At 37.7% G+C, this 23,773-nt stretch overlaps 1 protein-coding gene across 1 annotated transcript in view; it reads right to left on the reverse strand.

Annotated features, from left to right (window-relative positions):
• Positions 1-332: 332 nt before the first annotated feature.
• Positions 333-23,773, reverse strand: part of CEP152 (centrosomal protein 152) — a 90,733-nt gene continuing 67,292 nt past the window's right edge. The window contains exons 20-27 of the mRNA XM_045822934.1: positions 20,794-21,444; positions 17,375-17,516; positions 13,241-13,408; positions 7,847-7,943; positions 6,493-6,596; positions 4,239-4,395; positions 3,894-3,997; positions 333-1,598 (exon numbers count right to left, since the gene is read on the reverse strand). Of these exons, the coding sequence (XP_045678890.1) occupies positions 622-1,598; positions 3,894-3,997; positions 4,239-4,395; positions 6,493-6,596; positions 7,847-7,943; positions 13,241-13,408; positions 17,375-17,516; positions 20,794-21,444 (2,400 nt within the window). The 3' untranslated portion in view covers positions 333-621. The remainder of the gene's footprint in view (positions 1,599-3,893; positions 3,998-4,238; positions 4,396-6,492; positions 6,597-7,846; positions 7,944-13,240; positions 13,409-17,374; positions 17,517-20,793; positions 21,445-23,773) is intronic.

Genomic DNA, 23,773 nt, shown 5'->3' on the forward strand with positions numbered 1-23,773 from the left:
AAATCTTAACTAAAAATATTTATACTAATATTTTAAATAATGTAACCAGGACACAGCTACATGTTGTGTGGCAATCCCTGCAAAACCTCTTTTCCACTAACTGAAAGTGAGGATCAAAATTTTGAGTAGATACTTCCAGGAAAAGTATGTATAGAATACATATTCAATATAGCCTTATTAAACATGGCCAATATAAAACATTAAATTTGGCTGTTCATACATACAAATCATCAGTGTTTACATTTTTTCTGGATGAATTTCAAACATAATGTCAATAGAATATTTCTACATTATGAATTACAAAACAATTCATAACAATTCTATAGGCCATATGCAAGTTTTATTTAAATAATTTAACACTGCACAGAGAGCTAATTCATAAGTAAAAAAATAGTTTAGCAACCAAATACAAACACCACACAGAAACAGATTACACAGACACTATCAGTCCTTCGGAAGATTAAGGCAACAGTAATGTCTCAAGTAATTTTTATGAGAATACTTTACTCATATGATCGATGTTATCAAAACATCTCAAAATAGAACCCACAAATTTTTCAGTATGAAGTCTTCCCTTCCAGTTTTCTTGTCAATATATTCTTCTTAAATACTGTACAACAATTAGTCAAGATTGACAATGGGGCTATCAAAGCCACTATCCTGTTGGCTAGACAGAGGAGCAATCAGTGCGCTCGAAGACTGCCGATGCACGGAAGATGGCTCTGCACCGCCCAGTGTTTTGAAATCAGCCTTACGAAGAGGCGGGTGGACAAGCGTCACACGGATCTTCCCTGGCTGGGAATACATGGTTTCTTCTGACAGGTCTGGAAGGCGACAATTCTTACTATTTTTCTCTTTATCTGAAAGACAACCCACTGTTAAAAACTGTTTGAAATTACCAGACCTGGCTAGCGTATCTAGCGTCTCCCGTGCCCCTCCAAGACTGCTGCAGGGTCCAAGGGTGCTGCTGGAGCACCAGCTCGCGGAGTCGCTGCAGTCCCCTCCGTCCTTCACGTCCTTCACGGGAGCGTCCTCAACACCCAAACGTTCACTTTTCTCAGATGCAGCATTTTCACTTCCCATCAGTGGAATACACTTATGTACTTTTAAACCGAGTCTTTCATTAGGACCTTCACAAGTTACGTGCGTGAATCCGGATTCAGAAAGACCAGGGACACTTCTGGGTGAGGATTTATTTCCACAAGTTCCAAGAAAGTGGTATTCAGCTGAATGCACATGTGATCCAGAGTCAGCATCACTGACGAGTTCTTTCTTCTTGTGCAAACCGAAGCCTCTTTCCCCTTCGCAAGGAACAAACTCAGGAGAAAGGGCCCTTGGCAAAATGTCTGGTTGTTTGTGATTGTTATACCCAAACTGAAAGTCTGAGTGCGACCCTTTGGGGCCCACAAGCTTCACGTCCCCAGGTTCCGTCTCCTCCAACCGCTTTCGTAAGTCACAAGCAGCCCTTCTCTTAGGAACTTGGTCGCACATAGTTTTCGTACTGTTTGAGTTACTTTCAGTGTGACATGATACATTCTGATTCATGTCATTCCTTTTCGATTTTTCAACACCAATTATCTCTGAAGTCTGAGGCAGTACTACAACATACAAGGGAACACAAAATTAGGGAAACATAAAATCGGAGAAAATTAACATTGAAAGAAAAGAAAAAGATTACATTTTTTTATGTATTCCCAAAGGAGGCATATTTATTTTAATCATTCTCAAAGAAAATACAACAATGCTGAACATTTTAAAATAATCTTTTACATATATCCATTAGAAGAGAGGTGACTTTGTTACTGAAATCTAATACATTATTATTGCTATCCACCTGATTATTTTCTGCAATAGATGTTACAGCATTTTAAGAGCCAACTGCAACATTTCCAATCCTGTTCTGATGTCAAATATGGAGTTCCTGATGAAGAAAGTTTACTGGAAGAACCCTACTGCCCAACACTTATGCCCAAACACAGTACAAAGTGATGAGAGTCTCTGATTTGATTAGCCAAGACATTAAATCTGGTGGGAGGCAAGGCAGCCACATAGCAGACAAGTAGAGGTGTCCTATCTCCGAACAGTGTACCACAATCTCAGTCCATGAAAAGGGTTTGCTTCTGTTGAGGACGTTACGTGCACACACTATTGCTCCAGATCTAGAAAACTCTTTTCTTGTATACCACTGCCCTCTTCTACCCAAGATTCATATTACCATTGCAAAATTTACACAAATAATCTTTGTGCTTCTGTGTGAAGAACATTTACATTAGACTCGTGAATTCCTGAATAGGCTCTGCTTTCCAGAAGTTCAAAAATCCTATTTCCCCACAGATATGTTCAAAATCCCTTAGTGTGGAGTTTACCAAAGTTTTCATGTATTTTCATCAGCTTTGGCTGTAAATAACCTACAGCTATGTTTTCTTTTTGGTTGTTTTTCATGTAGAGAAAGAAACCATTTACATAGCTTCCTGGGAGGCTGTTGCTTTATCATGAATTTTGGCCCCTTTTAATATTAACTCTGTGATTTACCTAATATTGTATTTAGCTCTCTGTACTATCAACACTGCATTTGCTTGGTATGTCACCCTCCATCCCTCTATTTTGAATTTTAGCTATTCTTCCTGTAAAAATAACAAACATCGGGGTTTTTAAAAACTGCTAGAAAGTTGCGGTCTCTTCATAAGTGAGTTTAAACTATGCACATTTAGTATGATTGCCAGTATTTCAACCAATTATTTTCTACTTACCCATCCTTTCCAGCTGTATTTTTCCTCTTTCTGGATTCCGTTAGATTTGAAAACATTTTCTTTCAAGTTTTTCCCCCACCAGTTTGAAAGTTACATACTCTGTTTCTCTATTGGTTATGGCTAGAGTTATCAGTGTCTATATCATCTTGAAAATAGTAAAAATCTTAGCATATTGCAATTTCCTCTATAATATCCTCTTACATTTTTCTGAGAATACTATGCTTTTCTAGTATTCTCAGGTCCTGCTGTTTATTCTATGAATTCCATTTTTGTTTGGTTTGGTTTGGTTTTGAGTTTGGTGTCCTTTTTTCATGGTGCTGGCTTTCTATAGATATGTGATAACTCCTCGTTGAATGTTTATCTTTCAGTTGCCCTGAATGTGCCGTTTGTGCTGTCTGTTTAAAAGAGTTGGGAGTGGAGCAGGAAGAAACGAGCTGCAGTACAGAAAGACCTAAATGCTGGTACTCTGGGCATGTGGGCTCTCCTTCCGCGCTTGCAGCTGGCCGGCCACCTGGAGCACCGCCCTGGCCCAGCTTCCAGCCTCTTTGCTCCATTGCTCTCACCCAGCCCCATACTGAGGCTGGGAAAGGCAGAGGAGGAGAAGTAAACAGGGTGACCCCACCTGGTTACTGCTGTTCTAGAACACCAACCAGTGATCCTGTTGGTATTCCATAGGCTTGCTTCTCCAGCAACACACCACCTTCACACACGGACCGGTCTTGATGTTGCTCCTGCTTGCAGCGGTCATCTCTGACAGTTCTGAACTGAGGTTCCCATCCTCAGTCTTAGACTTCTTTCTTTCAGGATTTGTCATGGCTTCTGGTCTATCAATTATAACTTTTCTAAGCCCTGTTGTAATTTCTTCCTTTGCTCCTTTTATAGTTGTTGTTTACCATCTTTTCTATCATTTCTAGAGATGGAAGCAGCAATGGAAAGCTGATGGTTTTGCTCAGTCTGCCTACTTGAACTGGAAACTATACTCTTTCTTTGTACATTTCCAGTTTAAGAAAAAAACACATACAACTTAATAAATTACCTCTCACTCCTTACATTTCCTGCTCTTCTTCATTCCAAAAATATTAAATATCTTTTTTAAAAATAAAATGGAGAGAAAAGCCCTTCAAGTGACTCATTTTGACATACCTGACTCTGGAGTTTTGCTCTGGGATCTATTAGAAATAGGCGTTTCCAGCAATTTCGCCATTGTAGCTAGTTTGCTAGCAGCGTTCATAATCTTTTTCTCAGCTCTGTGGGAATTCCAGAATATTAAATTAATACAGTTTAAAGGAAAAACTGAGTTTCCTTAGCTCCGGGATTTTTGCTTTCCTATTAGCTCTGCCAACATTTAGGGTAGCACAGCATTTAAACCTCTCTTAACCCCTGATGGCTGATCATGGAGAAATAGTGCGGTTAAGGAAAATGCTTAAAAAATGACAACATGCCGTCATGGTACTCTAAGGACACAATGTTTGTTTACATTAAACTTACCCCTCCTGTTTTCCATTATCCTGCAAGATCTGCTGGAGACAAGTCAAGTAATATTTGCGCATCTTTCGGGTGGTTTCTTGACGTTCTCGCAATACCTCTGCTTTTACCATTTCCGCAGCCCTCTCCTTACTCTCCCGAATGTAATGAAGCATATCGCCTGGCGGTGAGGGGGGAGAAGGGGGTGCGTGTTTACTACCAGCTCTTCAAAACCAGGAGAGGCACACTTCAGACCAATTTTCTAAGAGATTAATTGATTATAGGTATAGTTTAACCACTAGTCTTTTCCACAGTCATTAAAATGTAGTATTTCAGATCATTATTTTGGTAGACTCAAAGGAGAAGGAATCATTTTAGAATTCTAAGTAAACATAGCATATGACCTAGGGAAATTCTGCCATATTATGAAACGAGATAAGAAAATAACCATAAATACAAGGTGAGGCAAGAGTAGGTTTATAGTTGTTTGCATGGAAAATATAATAATAATACAAAAATAAACTCTGTTTCATGTGCTCACAACTATAAACTTACTTTTTCCCCATCTTGTATGAGGCACAGAAATGTATGCATTTTAGTTGTAAATTATATCCAATTAAGAGAAGAAAGAAATACAAGAAAAGGGGGAGCCAGTAAGGAAGAGACAGCAGATACAGAAAGACAGAAGGAAGCACTCTGAGCTGAAGAGACTCATATTCTGTTCACTTGTGGTCTGAAAATCCATGTTTCATTATTTATTCAATTCTTTTAGCACCACTATGAGTATCCAACCACTGTAATCTCACCATCCACAGGAGATATACAAAATGCTATTGCAGGGAAAGGAATGAGACTCATGTTGCCTTCCGAAATTTGCATTTAAAAAAATTCACGTCTTCAAAATCTCTTTTTATGTTTAATTCAACATGTTTTGATTGGGACTACCACTAGCTAAGGTTGACAATTTTTACCAAGTCCAGACCTGTTATATTAAGGATTCCAATTCAAAAGGAAACTTCCTCTTAATATCAGTAAGCTTTCCTGAAAATCAGATGTTCTCTGCAAAAATTCTAACTGGTAGACTGTTTTTAATTATTCAGTGTGGGAAAAATTAAAACAAAGTACATGACAACACAAAATCTTCAACCAAATTCTAAAATGTAAAACAACACATACATACATAAAACAAGTTATCATATTAGGATAAAAAATGCTTAAAATTTCACTTCCCATCAATAAGATTGCTAACAAAAATATTACCTTGTTTGTAGTAATAGGGCCCCTGTGAGCACAAGCAATGACTGAGACGCAAACCCTCTTAACTGAAATTCAACAGGCTTTACAAACATCTACACGTGATTCTGATGACCTACCAATTACTTTTGGAACTTGAAACCTGTTCCACTCATTTTGTTAAAACTGAGTGCAATTTTAGGAGGTAAATATATATTTCTTCCATATAAACACTGGTTATTATTCTGGAATATACATATATTCTATGCAAAATTGTAATTAAAAACCAGGAGGTATTCTACTGGGAAAACATAACCAAAGATGCTCTGCAGGATGTGCTGCACCTCCTAGCACTGCAAAGGACTTGATAAGTAAACTGATGTCTATGATTGCATCCATTATCCACATAATGAGAAAAGAGAATGACCCCTAACTAGATCCATTTTCCATCGTCCTTAAAAGTTTAAGGTAGGAAAAAGTAATTGCTAATTTAAAACTCATGTGACATTTTCTTTGCTACCAGTTAAGGTATAAGATTATGAAATTTTGCTCTGGCTGCTGTGGCTCAGTGGATTGAGTGCCGGCCTACAAACCGAAAGGTAGCCAGTTTAATTCTCGGTCAGGGCATGTGCTTGGGTTGCAGGCCAGGTCCTCAGTAGGGGGTGTGCGACAGGCAACCAATCTGTTTCTTTCGCACATTGATGTTTCCCTCCCTCCCTCCCTTTCTCCCTTCCTTCCCCTTCTCTAAAAATGAATAAATAGATAAATAGATTATAAAAATTTTAGTTCAATATCAATGTCCAAAAAACAAAATAATCAACAACACACAGTAAAAATAATTCTATCCTTATGTCACTTCCAAAAGATAGTACTTGGGCAAAATGATCCCATACTATCTAATTAGGAAAGGTATCAATTGATATCTTATATAAGCTGGTAAGAGTCTAGAACAAGGTAGTTTGAAAAACTCCCCCACATTACTACTGTTAGTAACAACAAATGCCCAAACCATCTTAAAATCTTGGGAATCCCTTTAGGGACTTACGCTTGATTTTTTTTACTGCTTTAATGTACTGCCCACGAAGTTCCTCCAAGGCCCCCCGATGGCATGGCAGGGAAGCGTTTTCAATGGCCCCTTCTGACAATGACCTAAACACAAACAAAAGATTGCAAAAACATAGCCAGTAAGTGAAAAAGTTCACTTAAAAAAACCTATCTGTATATACTCCAACAAAATAAACTGAAATGTGCTTTAAAATTCACATATGAGAATCTTTATTATAAAGGAGAAAACTGAGAACAACTTATTTTTTAAAAGATTTTATTTATTTTTAGAGAGAGGAAGGGAGGGAGAGAAAGAGAGAAACATCAGTTGGCTGCCTCTCACATGCCCCCAACAAGGGACCTTGCCCACAACCCAGGCATGTGCCATGACCAAGAATCAAACTAGCAACCTTTTGGTTGCGGGATGATGCCCAACCCACTGAGTCACACCAGTTAAGCATGAAAACAATTTAAGAGTTATGGTTACTTAAAGAAGTCATGGTAAATCCACATGAGAAAAATCTATTCAACTACTGAAAAGCATACAGAATATCTAAAGAGACAGGATAATGTTTATCTTATAAAGTTAATAAAACTTTACAAAACAGCTTATCCAACATTCTCAATTTTTTAAAAACACGTGCATATGATGTGTGTATAAAGAGTTTAAATGATACAAAACAAGAAGTCAACAGAGGATATCTCCCAGGGACAGGATTTTGGAAGATTTTTTTTTATACTTTATGCAATAGAATCATGAACCACTTAATGATTGGGATACATTCTAGAAAATGTATCGTTAAGCTCTTTTCATCATTGTGCAGACATCACAGAGTGCGCTGACACAAACCTAGATGGTCTAGTCTCCTACACACCTAGGCTAGTTGGTACAGCCTATTGCTCCTGGGCTGCAAGCCTGTACAGCCTGTCACCGGACAAAACTACATGAGATTAAATCAAGCACAAGACAAAATTATACAATGAAGAAACAGGGCAGGCATGAACCAGTGACATAGTCATCAAGTATTGTGCACTGTACATAACTGTACGTGTTATACTTTTATATGATTCAGCAGGTTTGTTTACACCAGCATCTCCATTTCCACAAACACGTGAATAATGTTGTATCTCAACGGCTATCAAGTCTCTAGCAATAGGAATTTTCCAGCTCCATTATAATCTTCTGGGACCACTCTCATATATGAACACCATCATTAGTCAAAACATCGTTATTTGGCACAGGATTATATAACAATAACAATAATTGATATTCTTGGTATAATATTATTGATACGATTAAAACATTTTAAAGATACTTAGACAAAAGCAATTTCTTTACAATAGTAAAAGCATACCTTGGTGGTATTTTACAAAGTGTTCGCAGTTCTTCCAATTTACTCTTCATGTCATTGTTTTCTTCTATTAGTTCTTCAACAACTTTACTATTCTTTTCTGAAAAAGAAGTTCATAATATATTGATCAATTAATCTCTTTTTTCCTTAGTCTCCCACTTCCTTCCGTCCCCAACACAAATGTTCAGAGGAAACTGCAGAGTTCCCAGTTGCCCCTTTGTCATTCACTCCCTGGTGAGCCCCGACATCACCACTCCCCGTTCTGCCTTCTCAGCCCTTGAAATCTGGGCTTCATCTTCGCTTTCCTTTGGGCTACACGCTGGTCTGGACTCGGTTTCCAATTGTTTCATATGCATGGGTTTTGTTTTCCAGCTGAACTGAAGCTCTGTAGAAACTACAAGGTTTCCTCATTCCCTCTTTCCTGTGGAGCCTCATGCACAGTCTCTGATCATAACGATCGTTGAACAAGCACCTCAGTACAAACACTTTTTAAAAATAAGCTTACGTAGGTGCCATTTTCAGAATCATGGTAAGATTTTCAATTCTTTGAACTTTAAGAGAGAGGATGGGGAGACTTATCGGGTGACCTCAAGTACCCCACTCTCAACCCTCTCAGTACACCCCATAGACTGGGGAATGACTCATTCTATTCCCCCTAGTGCCTGATGTTAACTTGTATATTTTTAAGCCACTCACTCCCACCCTATCACTTTCCAATAAGTGGTACCAAGACAGTGGAAAGGAAATTTAAGAAGCAAAAAGGAAACAACCACAATAGTAAAAATATTATCAACAAATTTACATTAAGACAAATACTGAAATTAAACTACTGAATGACTTTCCATGACTACCAAATTCTGACCCCGACTGAACTCTTTTATCAGCCATTATTTTAAGCTAAGTACCAACTTTCTTGTATTATCTCTAAGTCCATAAATTACAGAAGATATCAGCCTCAAAAAGTACTGTGTAGAATACCAATTTCATGCTCACAATGTTTGGTGCTAAATATTATTTATAAATAATAATCCCATCCAACTGCCCCTGTCATTTAATTACATAAAACAGATATTTGAGGTTTTCATTTAATTTTATAGTAGCTACATCTTATATACATTTATATATGCCGTTTGCTCAGCTCTCAATACAAACCTCAATACAAACCTCAATTTGTGCAGAAGTTGGACAAATTAACTAAATAGTTAAGCAATCACTATGGGAACTATAATTGTTAACATTTTTTTTCTCAAAATTCTTAAAACCCAGATGGAGGGCCAAGATGGAGGTATGGATATAGACTTGTTTCACCTCCTTGCAGAACCATAAGAACGATAAAACCAATCTAAAAACAAAACCCAACCAGAACTGCCAGAAAATTGAAATGTATGGAAGTCCAACAACCAAGGATTTAAAGAAACATTCATCTAGATGGGTAGGAGGGGCAGAGAGGACACGGGGTGGCGTAGGCAAGACAGCAGCAGTGGCTGTATGCACAATGGGTGGTCCCACATTCATGTGTGGCAGGTAAAAACCAGGAGGGACAACTGGGGTGTGAGTGGTACCAGCCCCAGGCCAGATTATGCAGCCCAGGGTTCCAGCACCAGGAAATAAAGCCTCATAACCTCTGGCTATAAAAACCAATGGAGGTTAGGGTGGCAGAAGAAACTGCCAATCTCGCAGGAGAGTATGTTTAAAGGGCCCACAGGGTCCTAGAATGTGTGCAAACCCACCCACTCTGAGAATCAGCACCAGGGAAGCAGCTAGAAGGGCACCACCTAGAAGGGCAGCAGTCGCTTACAGGAAGTGGGAGAAGTGACTGGAAACAAAGTGAGAGGCGACCAAATGGCATTGTTCCCTCTCTGAACCCTCCCACTCATACAGCATCACAAAACAGCAAAGCAGATTGCACTGCCTTGGCAAATACCTGAGGCTCTTCCCCTCACAATGTAACAGGTGTGCCAAGACAGGGAGTCAAAGCAGCTCTACCTAATACACAGAAACACAGGGAGGCTGCCAAATAGAGACAAAGAAATATGGCCCAAATGAAAGAACAGACCAAAATTCCAGAAAAAGAACTAAGCAACACAGAGATAGTCAACCTATCAGATGCAGAGTTCAAAACACTGGTAATCAGGATGCTCAGAGAAATGATTGAGTATAGCCACAAAATAAAGAAGTGAAGTCTATACAAAGTGAAATAAAGAAAAATAAACAGGGAACAGACGGTGAAGGGAAGGGAGCCGGTATTTAAATCAATGATTTGGAACAAGAGGAAGAAATAAATAGCCAATTGGAGAAGAAAGAAGAAACAAGAGTTTAAAAAAAATGAGGAGAGGCTTGGGAACCTCTAGAACAACTTTAAACGTAACAACATCTGAATCATAGGGGTGCTGGAAGAAGAAGGGAAGGAGCAAGAAATTCAAAACTTATTTGAAAAAATAATGAAAGAAAACTTCCCTAATTTGGCATAGGAAATATACATACAAATCTAGGAAGCTCAGAGAGTCCCAAAGAAGTTGGACCCAAAGAGGAACACATCAAGACACATCGTAATTAAAATGTCAAAGGTTAAAGATAAAGAAAGAATCTTAAAAGCAGCAAGATAAAAGGAGACAGTTATCTACAAACAAGTTCCCATAAGACTATTAGCTGATTTCTCAAAAGAAACCTTGCAAGCAAGGAGGGTCTGTCAAAAAGTATTCAAAGTGATAAAAAGCAAGGACCTACATCCAAGATTACTCTATCCAGCAAAGCTATCATTTAGAATGGAAGGGATGACAAAGTGTTTCTCAGACAAAGTAAAGTTAAAGGAGTTCATCATCATCAAGCCCTTATTATATAAAATGTTAAAGGAACTTACCTAAGAAAAACAAGATCAAAACTATGAACAGTACAACAACAAGCTCACAACTATCAACTGAACATAAAAAAACAAACTAAGCAAAAAACTAGAACAGGAACAGAATAATAGAAATAGAGATGAGATGGAGGGATATCAGTGGGGAGGGGGAAGAGGGAGAATGGGGAGAAAGGTACAGGGAATAAGAAGCATAAATGGCAGGTACAAAATAGGCAGGGGGAGGTTAAGAATAGTATAGGAAATGGAGAAGCCAAAGAACTCATTTGTACAACCCATGGACATGAACTAAGGTGGGGGGTGGGGTACTGCTGGAAGGAATGGGGATACCAGGCAGAGGGGCGCAAAAAGGAAAAAAAATGGGACAACTGTAAGAACATAATCAATAAAATATACTTAAAAAGTAAAAATGTAATAAAATAAAACAAAATTCTTAAAACGCTTTTTGCCTTAAATTTATTATTATCTATCTTTAATAGACTTAGCAAGCAGTAGGTGGAAATAGATTCTCTTAGTCAACAGTATTTATAAAGTGTGCTATGATGCCAGATATTGTGTCAAGTGCTAGGACAGGACTTGGTCCTGGCCATCACCAAGTCCAAAAGAGAATACAGACAATCAATAGTTGAAGGATGGTGAATGTTTTAAAAATCACAGGGAGTATGGGGCATGTCCAACAGAAGAACCTCTTCAAGTCTGTGGTTGGGATTACTTCACTAAGGAAGTAATGCATGAGGGACAGATGTAGAGGAGTTAGCCAGGCAATGTGGTCAGGATGGGAAGACAGATGTTTTAGTAGAGGGAGAAAATGTAAAGAGAACCAGAGAAAGGGGATGATGAAGTCCATGCCATGGCTCTACGATAGGGTAAGGGGGCCAGGGAAAGATGAGGCTGGAGGGGGTGGGAGATGCTGGATCATAAAAAGCTTTTTAGGTTCTGTTCAATGAAGTATTTGTATTTCTTACTGAGGAACACATCTGGCCCCTGATGGGCTTTAGTAAGAGAGGATGATGATCCAATTTATTTTTTAAAAGGTTGCTCTAGCTGCCTGATGGAGAACAGACAGGAGGGGTAAGAGTGGAAACGAAAACTCAACAAGTGACTGTTACTGTCCAGGCAAGCAATATAAGTGATGGTAAGGAAACAAATGAAATCTGTCCATCTGGTCTTCTATGGATGACGTGATTATTTGGGACCAAGGGATTCAGTCTTTCTTTTTTTTTTTTTTTAAGATTTTATTTATTTATTTTTAGAGAGGGAAGGGAGGGAGAAAGAGAGAGAGAGAAACATCAATGTGCGGTTGCTGGGGGTCATGGCCTGCAACCCAGGCATGTACCCTGACTGGGAATCGAACCTGCGACACTTTGGTTCGCAGCCCGCACTCAATCCACTGAGCTACGCCAGCCAGGGCTGGGACTCAGTCTTTCATTCATTCAAAACATTTACTATATTCTGGTATGTAGTGGGTACCATGACAATAAGGGTGAACAACACAAAACATTCCTTGTCCTCAGGGAACTTACAGGCTGGAAAGGGTATCAGTCAAGTAACCACAAAATTGAATACTGAATGGTGATTGAGGAGGGGCTATGGGTTATGGGGCCACAAAGGAGAGGCCCACCTACCCCAGACTGGGGAAAATCAAAGAGGGCTCTGCAGATAAGGCATCTTCTCAGTTGAGTCTTAAAGGATGAAAGAGTTAGGCCAAAAGGAATGAGAGGGTACAGTGTAGGACATGGTGACTTCATAATATATATCTAGCAGTAAAGAAAATTCCTGCCCAGTTCAGAAATCTGAACTGTTTCAAATGTAAGGAGCACAGAGCATGGGATATAAGTGAGTAGTGAAAGGTAAGAAGATGCACCCTCATAAGCCCAACAGCTTCCCTTCTAACAAGGACAACAGAAAACAGCAGGAGGCACCCGTTTTAACATTCCCTGAAAACACTGTGAAAATGGACTGGAGAGGCCCCATCAGACCCACTCGCCTTTGTTCATGTCTTTTCCCTCCACCTAGAACGCTGTCCTCTTTGGCAAAGACCTTCATCTTTCAAGGCTTAGTCAAGCACTCCTTAACTCTAATAGGAGGAAGAGTTAATTAACATATTTTCTTCCCAGTTTACATGAACGTACTGCTGGTAACACTCAACGCTGCAGTTATTTATTGATCTGTGCTTAGTTCTCCTCACTTGATAACAACCTTCTTGAAGGAAGACAGCAGTCTCGCACACCTCCCTTGGAACTAGAATTTCGTCTGATGTATTTACTGTGGGACCCCCAGTGCTAGAACTCTGCTTGACACATACTGGGCACTCAGTGTCTGTCCAATCAAAATGGGAAGAAAGGAATGTGACCTTTTCATCAGAGCTCTCATTTTCCTCTTCCTCTTTTGAGTTCAGTAATAGTAAAAATAAGGTCCAAATTAGCTTACATGAACCCCCCAAAAGAATCAGTGCCTACATTCACTAAAATGTCCATTTGAACATTTCGACAGGGATCAAAGAGATTTATATTGGCAGCGGTGCTACCTTAAATGCTAACCTCCGATTTTTTCCACTACAGCTTTGTGCTTCCTTTCTAGATGCTGAAGATGCCTACAGCATTTCTCCAGTTTTCCTTTGAGATCTTGACATTCCTGCTTTGCCTTTTCAAGTTCCTGGAAGCAGTGTCCACAGCATGAAGCTTTAATTTCAGGGATCTTTTTCTTATCTGTAAAAATTAAATAGTAGAAAACCTTTATATATTTAGAATGAGAGCTACAAGGAAGGAAGGGAGGAAAGGAGGAGGAGAGGGAGACCAGATGACATAACTAAGGGCTACAGTGTAACAGGAGAAAGAATGATGCTTAAGGGAGAGACCTGGATTTAAATCCCATTCCCACTACTGTGTGACTCAGACTGTATTACTTAACCTCTCTGAGACTTAGTATTTTAATATATAAAATTGAATAATACCATCAGTTTTAAGTTGCCATGAAAAATAATGCTCAGACTTTAGTACTGAATGCCATTTCCCACTAAAATCTTAGGATCTTCAAGAAATGGCTGATTCCAGTAATGGAATGGGATATATATGAGATGAGGCTAGAGTATTTTGCTGTGCCAGAAAGTTAGAAATTACTCAAAAATATAGGCATGTCAAAGGACACAAGAGCCAGTTTGAAGAGGCTCCACTAGCTGGATTTAGAGCAATTTGAAACTTAATAAGTACAGTAATAAGTTCATGAGTCATACCAAGAATCTTACCAATAGCGGGGTAGATGGATAGAAGGATGGACAGGTAGGCAAGTTAGTAAGTAGATAGGTAGATGGACAAACAGATAAACGAATAGATAAATAACTACACAAACAAACTGGAGGGGAGGATTCTTGATTATAACAACATGCTGAGTACCAACTGGCAAAAGTGGAGGAAGGTCTGGAGTTGGAAAAATTATAATTGTGCAACCACCACAGTAAAGACTGGATCCGGTAAGTACCATCAGTGATTGCTAAATATAAGAAGAATATATTTTCATGGCCTTAAAAGTGTCCCCCCACAGTGCTCATCAGTTACAAGGGTGGGGAACCCAGGAAGACGACCTGACAACACCTTGACCAGGTGCTCAAACGAACCTCACCAATGACAGACACCGTGCACCTACAGATGTGAGACACGTCACCTGCGCAGTGCTCCAGCCCAGAACACACAGCCCAAATCTAACCATGAGGACACACCAGACAAACCCCAAATGAGAAAGTTCTGGTGAAAGCCTTGGGGGAAGGGGGAAATGTTGGAGAGAGTAGAAAATGTGCCTCTCAAAAATGTCAATGTCATAAAAGGCAGAGGAGTTGTGGAAATATTCTAATATTCTAAATGAGAGACAATTAAAGAGACATGACATCTAAACATATGCCTGAACCCAGACAGAGTCCTGTACTGGAGGGAAAAATGCCATGAGAGACATTATTGGCAAAATTAGAATACAAACAGTACACTGACAGAGTATTTTCATCTAATGTTAAATTTACTGTACTAATAAGCTTATACAAGAAAAATTCTTTTTTTTTTTAAATACACACTGAAGCATTTAGGAGTAAAAGGGCACAATGTGTATAACTTAGCCACAAATGGTTCAGGAAAGAATGAAATAGTCACATTCACATTCACATAGAAGAACACAAAATGGGCAAAATGTTAGCAATAGGTGTGTCTAGGTACAGATACATAAGTGCTCTTTGCAACTATTTTTATTTTTGCAACTTTTCTGTATGCTTAAAGTCATTGCCAAATGAAAAAAAATGATATAAAACTATGAGGAGGTATAAGTGTATAAAAATTTTTGGGCAAGGAACCTGGCACAGAGCAAGTATGCAATAATCACTGTGGCTATCAGTAATATGTAGTAATATGTAGAATTTATAAAATTTAATATATAAAAATGACACAAAAATGGATCATTACTATTAATATCATTGATACTATCATAAAGGAGAAATATCAACTAGCACAGGCTCAGAAGCCAATATCCAGTATGTTGATATAAAATCACTGGTCCATCAATACCTGACTTTTTAGTTTCATTTAAATGGTGACATTTATGTTCATAAGCATTGAAGAATTAATAGAGCATCACTTTGGTACTATACACTGCTTTATATTCTTCACTTAAGATACTGTTATAAAACTAAAAACCAAGCAAATGCCCATTAACAAGCAAGTAAATAAATTATTGCATGGTCTTGCGATTGAATACTACACGGCAGTGAAAAATGAATGACCTAGAACTATATGCATTAACACTGACAAATCTTAGATGCTTGATATTAAGTAGAAAAGGCAAGTTAGAAAGATCACAACAAGTATTAAACCATTTTTACAATGTTAAATGACACACAAAATAAAGCAACAGCTTTTTGAGGGTACCTATACTTAATCAAAACAAAGAAAAGCAACAGAATAATTTTTAAAAATGAGAATAACGGTAGCCTCAGGGTGTGGGGAAGGCGTCGGAGAGAAACTGCGGTGAAACTCGCGGCCATCTGTAACAGTGCCGGTCTCCTTCTGTTTCCTGCTCTGACAGCGGGTTCCCGGTTGCTGGCCTTCATTGTTCACATGAGTATGATGTGTATGGTTTGCATGTGTCAAGAATTTCATAATTAATGTTTAAATTGCTTTTAAAAATAATGCAATATTAGAAGAATACAACCAGTCAACAGTGGCACTCTCTTGTAAGATTGCAAAGGACTTTACCTCTTGCTATACGTTTTGGATTATTTAATGGATTTGCTAATGTGTTTGTTTGTATGGAAAAAACAGACTGAAGAAAGACAAATATATCCTTTTATAGTCTGATTTGACTTAGTTCAAAATACTTCTTTCATGTTGACAGAACTTCCCAAAGCTAAATATTAACTAAAACTACCCCTTTCACAAAATAAAACATGATCCTCAGTAAAAAGCAAGCTACAAATTAAGGTGGTACTGCATCTAATTAGCAATTAGATATTCTCAGCCATCTGGAGCCTAGAAGTAAGGGAAAGTGGTCTAAGAACAATAAGGAAAAATAACCGTTGACTGTTTCTTAGGAAAGACAGAGGTTCTCTCAGGTTCTGATATTATTGTCTACTGAACTGAAAATGAGTGAAAACTAAGGCTATTGGCTTAGTGCTTGTGATTTGCTCTGGCAACTATTAGTTCTTTCCAAGTTAAAACAGGAAGAATGTGTAAGTGTTTGTATGCTGGGGAAGGAGCAGGCTGCAACAGAATGAGAGCTAAAAAAAGACATGCGCCCTGGCTGGCGTAGCTCAGTGGATTGAGCGCAGGCTGCGAACCAAAGTGTCGCAGGTTCGATTCCCAGTCAGGGTACATGCCTAGGTTGCAGGCCATGACCCCCAGCAACCGCACATTGATGTTTCTCTCTCTCTCTCTTTCTCCCTCCCTTCCCTCTCTAAAAATAAATAAATAAAATCTTTAAAAAAATTTAAAAAAAAGAAAAGAAAAGATATGCCAATTCTAGCACAAAAATCTCAAGCAGCAGGAATCTAAGCCCGGTGTTCCTTGGTGAGCTCTGAATACCTCAAGGGGCTGCAGTACAGCACACTAATTCTTTTTCACAATGACAGCTCAAAGTCATTAAGGAAAAGTTACACTGTTAATTCATCAAATTATTCAAGGAACACAAACTGTGCCATTCACTCTGCCATATGTTGGGGAGGAAGAGATAAAATCACTGACCCTGCCCTCAAGAAATTCACAAATCAATCAGAAAACACCTAATACACTTCAGAAACATTTCCAACTTTTAAAAAGATAGGTTAAAATAAATGAATAATTTGAAATAAAAAGTCTCAGCTATTTGGCAATTCTCTTATGTGAAAACTTGATTAATCAATAAAGCCAGGGAGCAGAAACAAGACCGGTCTATTAAAATTCTGATTATTCTCCTCCTAATCAGAATCACTTCTGAATAGAGGGAAGGCCATGAAAAGACAGAAGGAAGAGGGTCTAAAGCAACCGTGTCTTCCAAATGCAAAATGAAATCTGTGGGGTGGATGCACATTGAGTAGAAGTAATATTATACATGTGTTTGCTCAAAAACTATGATACACATTTGATCTCCTCTTATCTTCAAAGCACCCTCCAGAACCGTGGTTATGGGTGTCACAAAGATCAGTAAGAATCAAACCCCATTACCAGCTTCTGCTTCTGTGTCTTGCAAGGCCAAGGTCTGAGCATGGTGTCCAGAAGTGGGTGCGGGAAGGGCGACCAGGACTCCGGGGTCTCCTCTGCCAGTGACGCCCGTGCCAGGGTCCTTACAGACCTTGGCTATGTTGCTCTGAAACAGAATATCTTCATAGTTAATGCCTAGTATTTAACATGCTAATATTAACCATGTTCCTTAAAAAAATAATGCCTGATAAAAACCTGCCTAAATTGTCATCAATATTCTTCTTATAGTGTTAAAGTGAATATTGTCATTACTATGAACTAGTCTCTGATGACGATGTTTTCTAAATTAGAACATTCTCTGGCAGAGGGCTGGTGGCCCACTATGAAGCAGATAGAAGATATATATGAATTTAAGATATTCTAATAGTTTATGTGATCAACCATAGGACAGACTAGGTGAAATCAATATTCCTCTTGAAAATCCAGAACATTTTCACTGCAGCAGGAATCAAATTCACTAGAAACTGTAATACCAATCTTTTGCCTTCCATGAATTGAAAGTAACAACAGTAAAAAAAAATTTTTTTTTTAATTTACATAGTATGCTATATGTTTCTAAATACTTTACCATCTCTTGCCATTTTGTAAGGAAGGCCAGTTGAATTCCAATATTAAAGAGAGAAACTGAGGCACATCTAGTCATAAAACATCTTGCATAAGACCATTTCTTCACCAACAGGTATCGAACACTTACTACACTCCAGTCTCTGTTACAGGCAATAGAGCTACTAAGCAAATTAATGGTGAGACATTCTTTTAAGGCAATATTTTCAGATTTTGGACAACTACTGAATCCCAAAGAATGATCTGGAGAGAGCTGTCTTGCTTCATTACTTAAAACACATTATATATGCTTGATTCTAGAAGCCTTGATTTTGATGATGAGAAACTCATTTAATTGACTGTCAGGAAACCTACTTACAGTGCCCAACAAAAGCAGAAATCGACAGTTAAAGAGAAAAGGCAAATTCTGAGCTCTCAAAAGGACATGGAACGGAGGAACCAAAGTGGAGCCCAAAGGCAGTTGATGTTTCTAGTGTCTCCTCAAAACTGGAGAAAAGCTAAGATAAAACAAAAGGTAAGAAGTGGCAACCCTTTTGTCTTAGCTTTGACTTGACTTTGGTGGTAAGAAAACAAAGAATGTGCATCCTTAAGTTTTGTTTGAAAATATCGTTTCAATTGATATTTCTCTTTTCTTGTATCCATTATGAATTACTGTATTAATGCATACTGCATTGATAATGCATTCATTTCCTTGGAGACTTGATTTTTAATTCATTTCATCCTTCCCATTTTGATCATCTAAGTTATTTTAATGAGACTTTTTTCATGTATACTGATCAGTTTTCCTGGGGTTTTTGTTTTGTTTTGTTTTTTAAAAAGACTTTATTTTTAGAGAGAGGGGAAGGGAAGGAGAAAGAGAGGAAGAGAATCATCCATATGTGGTTGCCTCTCACACACCCCTCGCTGGGGACCTGGCTGTGGCCCAGGCATGTGCCCTAACTGAGAACTGAAGCAGCAACCCTTTGGTTCGCAGGCCCACGTCCAATTCACTGAGCTAAACCAGCCAGGGCAGTTTTCCTGTTTTAATGTTCATGAACATTTGCAAAAACTATAAATTTAATAAATCATCAATCATAGCTCTTTGCTTTTATGGCACTTATATTGCAATTTTATAATCACTGCTTTACCTCAAGGTTCTGAAATGAGTTAGCTTTAAAACAGCAAAAATCAAGTATTAGTCTATGACAAATGCCAGATTAGGCATTTCAAAGCCACCCTCTTCTCAGGAATGAAATCTGATCCCACCCAAAGCCACAGAAGTCTAAGTTCTTAGCCAAATTACGTGATTCTGTCTCCATTGACATGTAAGCCACATTAAGTCATACAAATGATCTTATACTGTTTGCACAATTATAAGCCCTATTAAAGGACCTCAGGTTTGATTATATATTAATGAGAAAGGTGTTAGAGAAAGGTGTTAGATTTTTCTTGATATTTATAGCAGAGATCACCTTTTCAGGGAAGCAAACTTGAAAGCATACATAATGTGATTTTCCCATCACTTCTTATCATTAAAACCACCTATACATAATTCTTATTTTAATTATCTATTTTTCCCAAAATTCTCAGTAAAGTATTATAAACAGTATTCATGGGAAGTAGCTCACCCAATTACTCTTAAATTGAAAGCAACTACTAAGTAGTAACATCTTTGTGAAATCAAGAATTAAAATTATCAACTGGAATAAAATAGGATGGGGTGGACTGATCTTTCAGGTCCCTTCAGCTCTAAAATTCTGGGATGCAGAAAGGCCAAACTGCATCATGTACATCTTATGAAAACCCAAGTAATGAGACAAAACCCAAAGATTTTGTACTTTCTTTTTCCAATGATCAGCAATACTATATGACTACCCAAGGTAGTAAGTTTTCCCCACATTAAACTAAACTCAGATTTTTTTCCTAGCTTGTAAGTCTTTCTAGAAGATATTAATATCAAATGCTCAATCCTTGCTTTGCAAATCTTTAATCATGTTACATATCTCAATTCTTCTACCAGACAAACCTTATAATACTGGCATTTTTTCCTTCCTCTAAGTCCAAATGTTGAAATCAGCCAAATCACAATGCCTAGAATATCATACTGGATTTTTCACACATACCCAATTTCTTTAATCATAAAGGAGCAAGATTTTGATATTATCAACCATTCCACAAACTAAAAGCTGGTGTCAGAAGTACTTATACAGCTAAAAAAAATACAACTGATTCATTATACATATATATGTATGTATGTTTGTATGTATGTACGTGTGTGTATATATATGTATATAGTATATGAACAGAATAATTTTGTGTGAGTGAGCCATACATACCTCTATTTGCTTGTTTCTACATCAATACTCTTTGTACTTGGTTGGTCTTTTGCCTACATAAGACATAAATTTCTTGAGGGCAAGAAATAGGTTTCTAAACACTTTAGAAGCTCTTAAGAAGCCCTAGTTTAATGACACATATTTCTTGAATGCCCAAAAAACAAAATAGGGATGAGAGTCATTCAGTTTCTGAAATCTTAGGCCCTTACAATGTATAGCTTTTTTTTTTGAAAAAAGAAAGTATCTATAGTCTAAAAGCTCTGCCTCATATTTACGGCACTATGAAGAAGTATCGAGTTTGTGGCAAAACAAAAAACAAAACAAAACAAAAAAAAAAACGGTAATCCTTTGGATTGCTACAAAAAGTTTTTTAAATCACTGGTTTAAAAAAAACACATAAGTCTTACATTTATTAAACTGTAAAATGAAAGGAAAATCTACCATATGCAACTTCTACAATCATCCTTGATATTTAATAGTTCTTTTCACTTTTGAGGAACATACCTTTGCCCATTCTGATTTGGCATTTTCTTTAAGTAGGGAGACTATATCTTGAAATGCTTTCTGAATGCAGGCCTTTAGTTTTTCAAAATACCGCACAGACACCCATTCTGAAGAACAAGTCAACACAAGGTCTGAAAGGCGCTTGTTCTCTGAACCACTGACATGCTCCTTTTGTGTATCCTCTAAGAGAAGTTCAAGGACAGTTAGAATGTCTTCCTCATACTGGTGGATTTCCAGTTGGACCCGCCTGGCTTCCTGCATAGTCCACTCTCTGCGACTCTGGTCTAGACATGTTTGTAATTCTGTCTCCTTCTGAAGAAGCAGCTCAGTTTTTTGTTTCAGAAAGTCTTCTTTGGCAGCCGCAAGCACCTCATTAATTTTATTTCGATGATCATCTAAAAATTGCCGGTAATCTTGCTCATTTTGCTCTTGAATTTTGCGAATTTCTTCCTGTTTTTCTTTGTTCCATTCATTCCAGGCCTTAGCCAACTCGGCCCTAACAATCACAGGGACTTCCTCATCTTTTAATTCTAGCTCTCTCTGAAGAGAATGAATCTTCTCCTCCAATTCCTTTCCAGGTATTACATTTTTCTTCATATTTTCAAGCTCACTTTTCCACTTCTCTTTAGCTTCAGAAACAGCAAATGATATCTAAAGGACATAATAATGTACATTTAATTCTTCTCATTAATAAAAAATTAAACTAAAGTAACAATTTGGGTTAACAAGAGAACTTAGTAAGAGATATAAAATCAAAATTAAAAGGCAAACAGTGAATTTAGATAAGACACTATTTTTAAAATATTCTAACACTATACTTCAGAATCTTTTCTTCATTTTAAGTCACATAACATTTGATCTTATGGCAAAAACTACAAGCATTCCCCTTAAGATTGGGAACAAGACTGGGATGTCTGCTTTCACCATTGTTATTCATCATAGCACTGGCAGTCCTAGCCACAGCACTCAGACAAGAAGAAATAAAAGGCATCCAAACTGGAAAGAAGGAAATAAAACTGTCATCATCTGTGGATGACATGATACTGTACATAAAAAACCCTATAGACTTCACCAAAAAACTACTAGGCCAAATAAATGAAATTTGGCAAAGTACTGGGATAAAGAAATCAATAATCAGAAATCAATGGCATTTTTATATACCAATAATGAACTATCAGAAAGAGAAATTTAAAAAAAATCCATTTTGCAACAAAAAAAATTAAAGTATCTAGGAATAAATTTAACCAAGGAGGTAAAAGACCTGCACTCAGAAAAAATAGGACACTGAAGATAGAAATTGAGGAAGATATAAATAGTGGAACTGTGTTCATGGATAGGAAGAATTAACATCATTAAAATGTCCTACTACCCAAAGCAATCTATAGATTCAACGCAATTCCTATTAAAATACCATGGACGTATTTCACAGATCTAGAACAAATATTCCAATAATTCATATGGAATCAAAAAAGATCCCAAATAGCCTCAAAAATCTTGAGAAAGACCAAAGTTGGGGGAATCACAATACCTCATATCAAGCTATACTACAAGACCACTGTAATCAAAATAGCCCAGTACTGGCATAAGAAAAGACCTCTAGATCAATGGAACAGAATAGAGAGCCCAGAAATAAACTCATGTCTTTCTGGTCAATTAACACTTGACAAAGGAGCCAGGAGCATACAATGGAGTAAGGACTGTCTTCCATACATGAGTTTTGGAAAACTGGTCTGTTATATGCAAAAAAAAAAAAAAAACCACAACATGAAACTAGACCACCAACTTACACCATACCACACAATAAACTCAAGTTGGATAAAAGACTTAAATATAAGTCACAATACCATAAAAATCCCAGAGGAAAACATAGGCAGGAAAATTTCAGATATCTCAGGTAGCAAAAAAATTTTAATATCCAAAATATATAAAGAATTTATACAATACAACACCAGGAAGACAAGCAACCCAATTTAAAAAGGGGCAAAAGACCTGATTAGACACTTCTCTAAGGAGGACATACAAAATGACCAGGGACATATGAAAAAACGTTCAACATCGCTACCCATCAGAGAGATGCAAATTAAAACCACAATGAGATATCACTTCAAACTTGCCAGAATGGTTATCATAAATAAATCAACAAACAATTGCTGGCAAGGGTATGAAGAAAAGGGAACCCTAGTGCACTGCTGATGGGAATGCAGACTAGTGCAGCCACTGTGGAAAAGAGTATGGAATTTCCTCAAAAAATTAAAAATGGAACTGCCTTTTGACCCAGCGATTCCACTTCTGAGAATATATCCTAAGTATCCCGAGACACCAATTCAAAAGAACCTATGCGCCCCCGTGTTCACAGGAGTGCTATTTACAACAGCCAAGTGCTGAAACAGCCTAAGTGGCCATCAGTAGATAAGTGGATAAAAAAAAATTGCAGTATATTTACTCAATGGAATACTACATGGCAGAAAAAAAAATTCCTACCTTTTGTGACAGCACGGATGGACCTGGTAACTGTCATGCTAAGTGAAATAAGCAACTGCTGCGGGATCTCACGAATTAATAAGTAAAAGATAAATACCATATGATCTCATGTGTATGTGGAATTTAATGAATAAAATAAATTAACAAGCAAAATAGAATCAGAGGCACAAAAACATGGAACAGGCTGATAACTGTAAGAGGGGAGAGGGTGGTGGGGGTTGTTTGAAAGAAGGGGAAGGGACTAGTCCTAGAACACATATGCATGACCCACAGACACAGACAACAGTGGGGGGACTGCCTGAGGGAGTTGGGGTGGGGGGGCTGCTGAGTAGAAACGGGCAAAGGGTAAAAAATTCAGAGAACTATAATAGCATAAACAATAACACACTTTCTAAAATATCAACCAAAAATTAGTTTCTTGATGAGCTAGAAATTTAAACTGATAAAAGATATGTAATTATATAATTGTGCAAAACCAATTTTAGAAAAAACCCATATC

Source organism: Phyllostomus hastatus, unplaced genomic scaffold (genome assembly GCF_019186645.2).
Source record: "Phyllostomus hastatus isolate PE091 unplaced genomic scaffold, TTU_PhHast_1.1 phas_scaffold_501, whole genome shotgun sequence".
Taxonomy (NCBI): domain Eukaryota; kingdom Metazoa; phylum Chordata; class Mammalia; order Chiroptera; family Phyllostomidae; genus Phyllostomus; species Phyllostomus hastatus.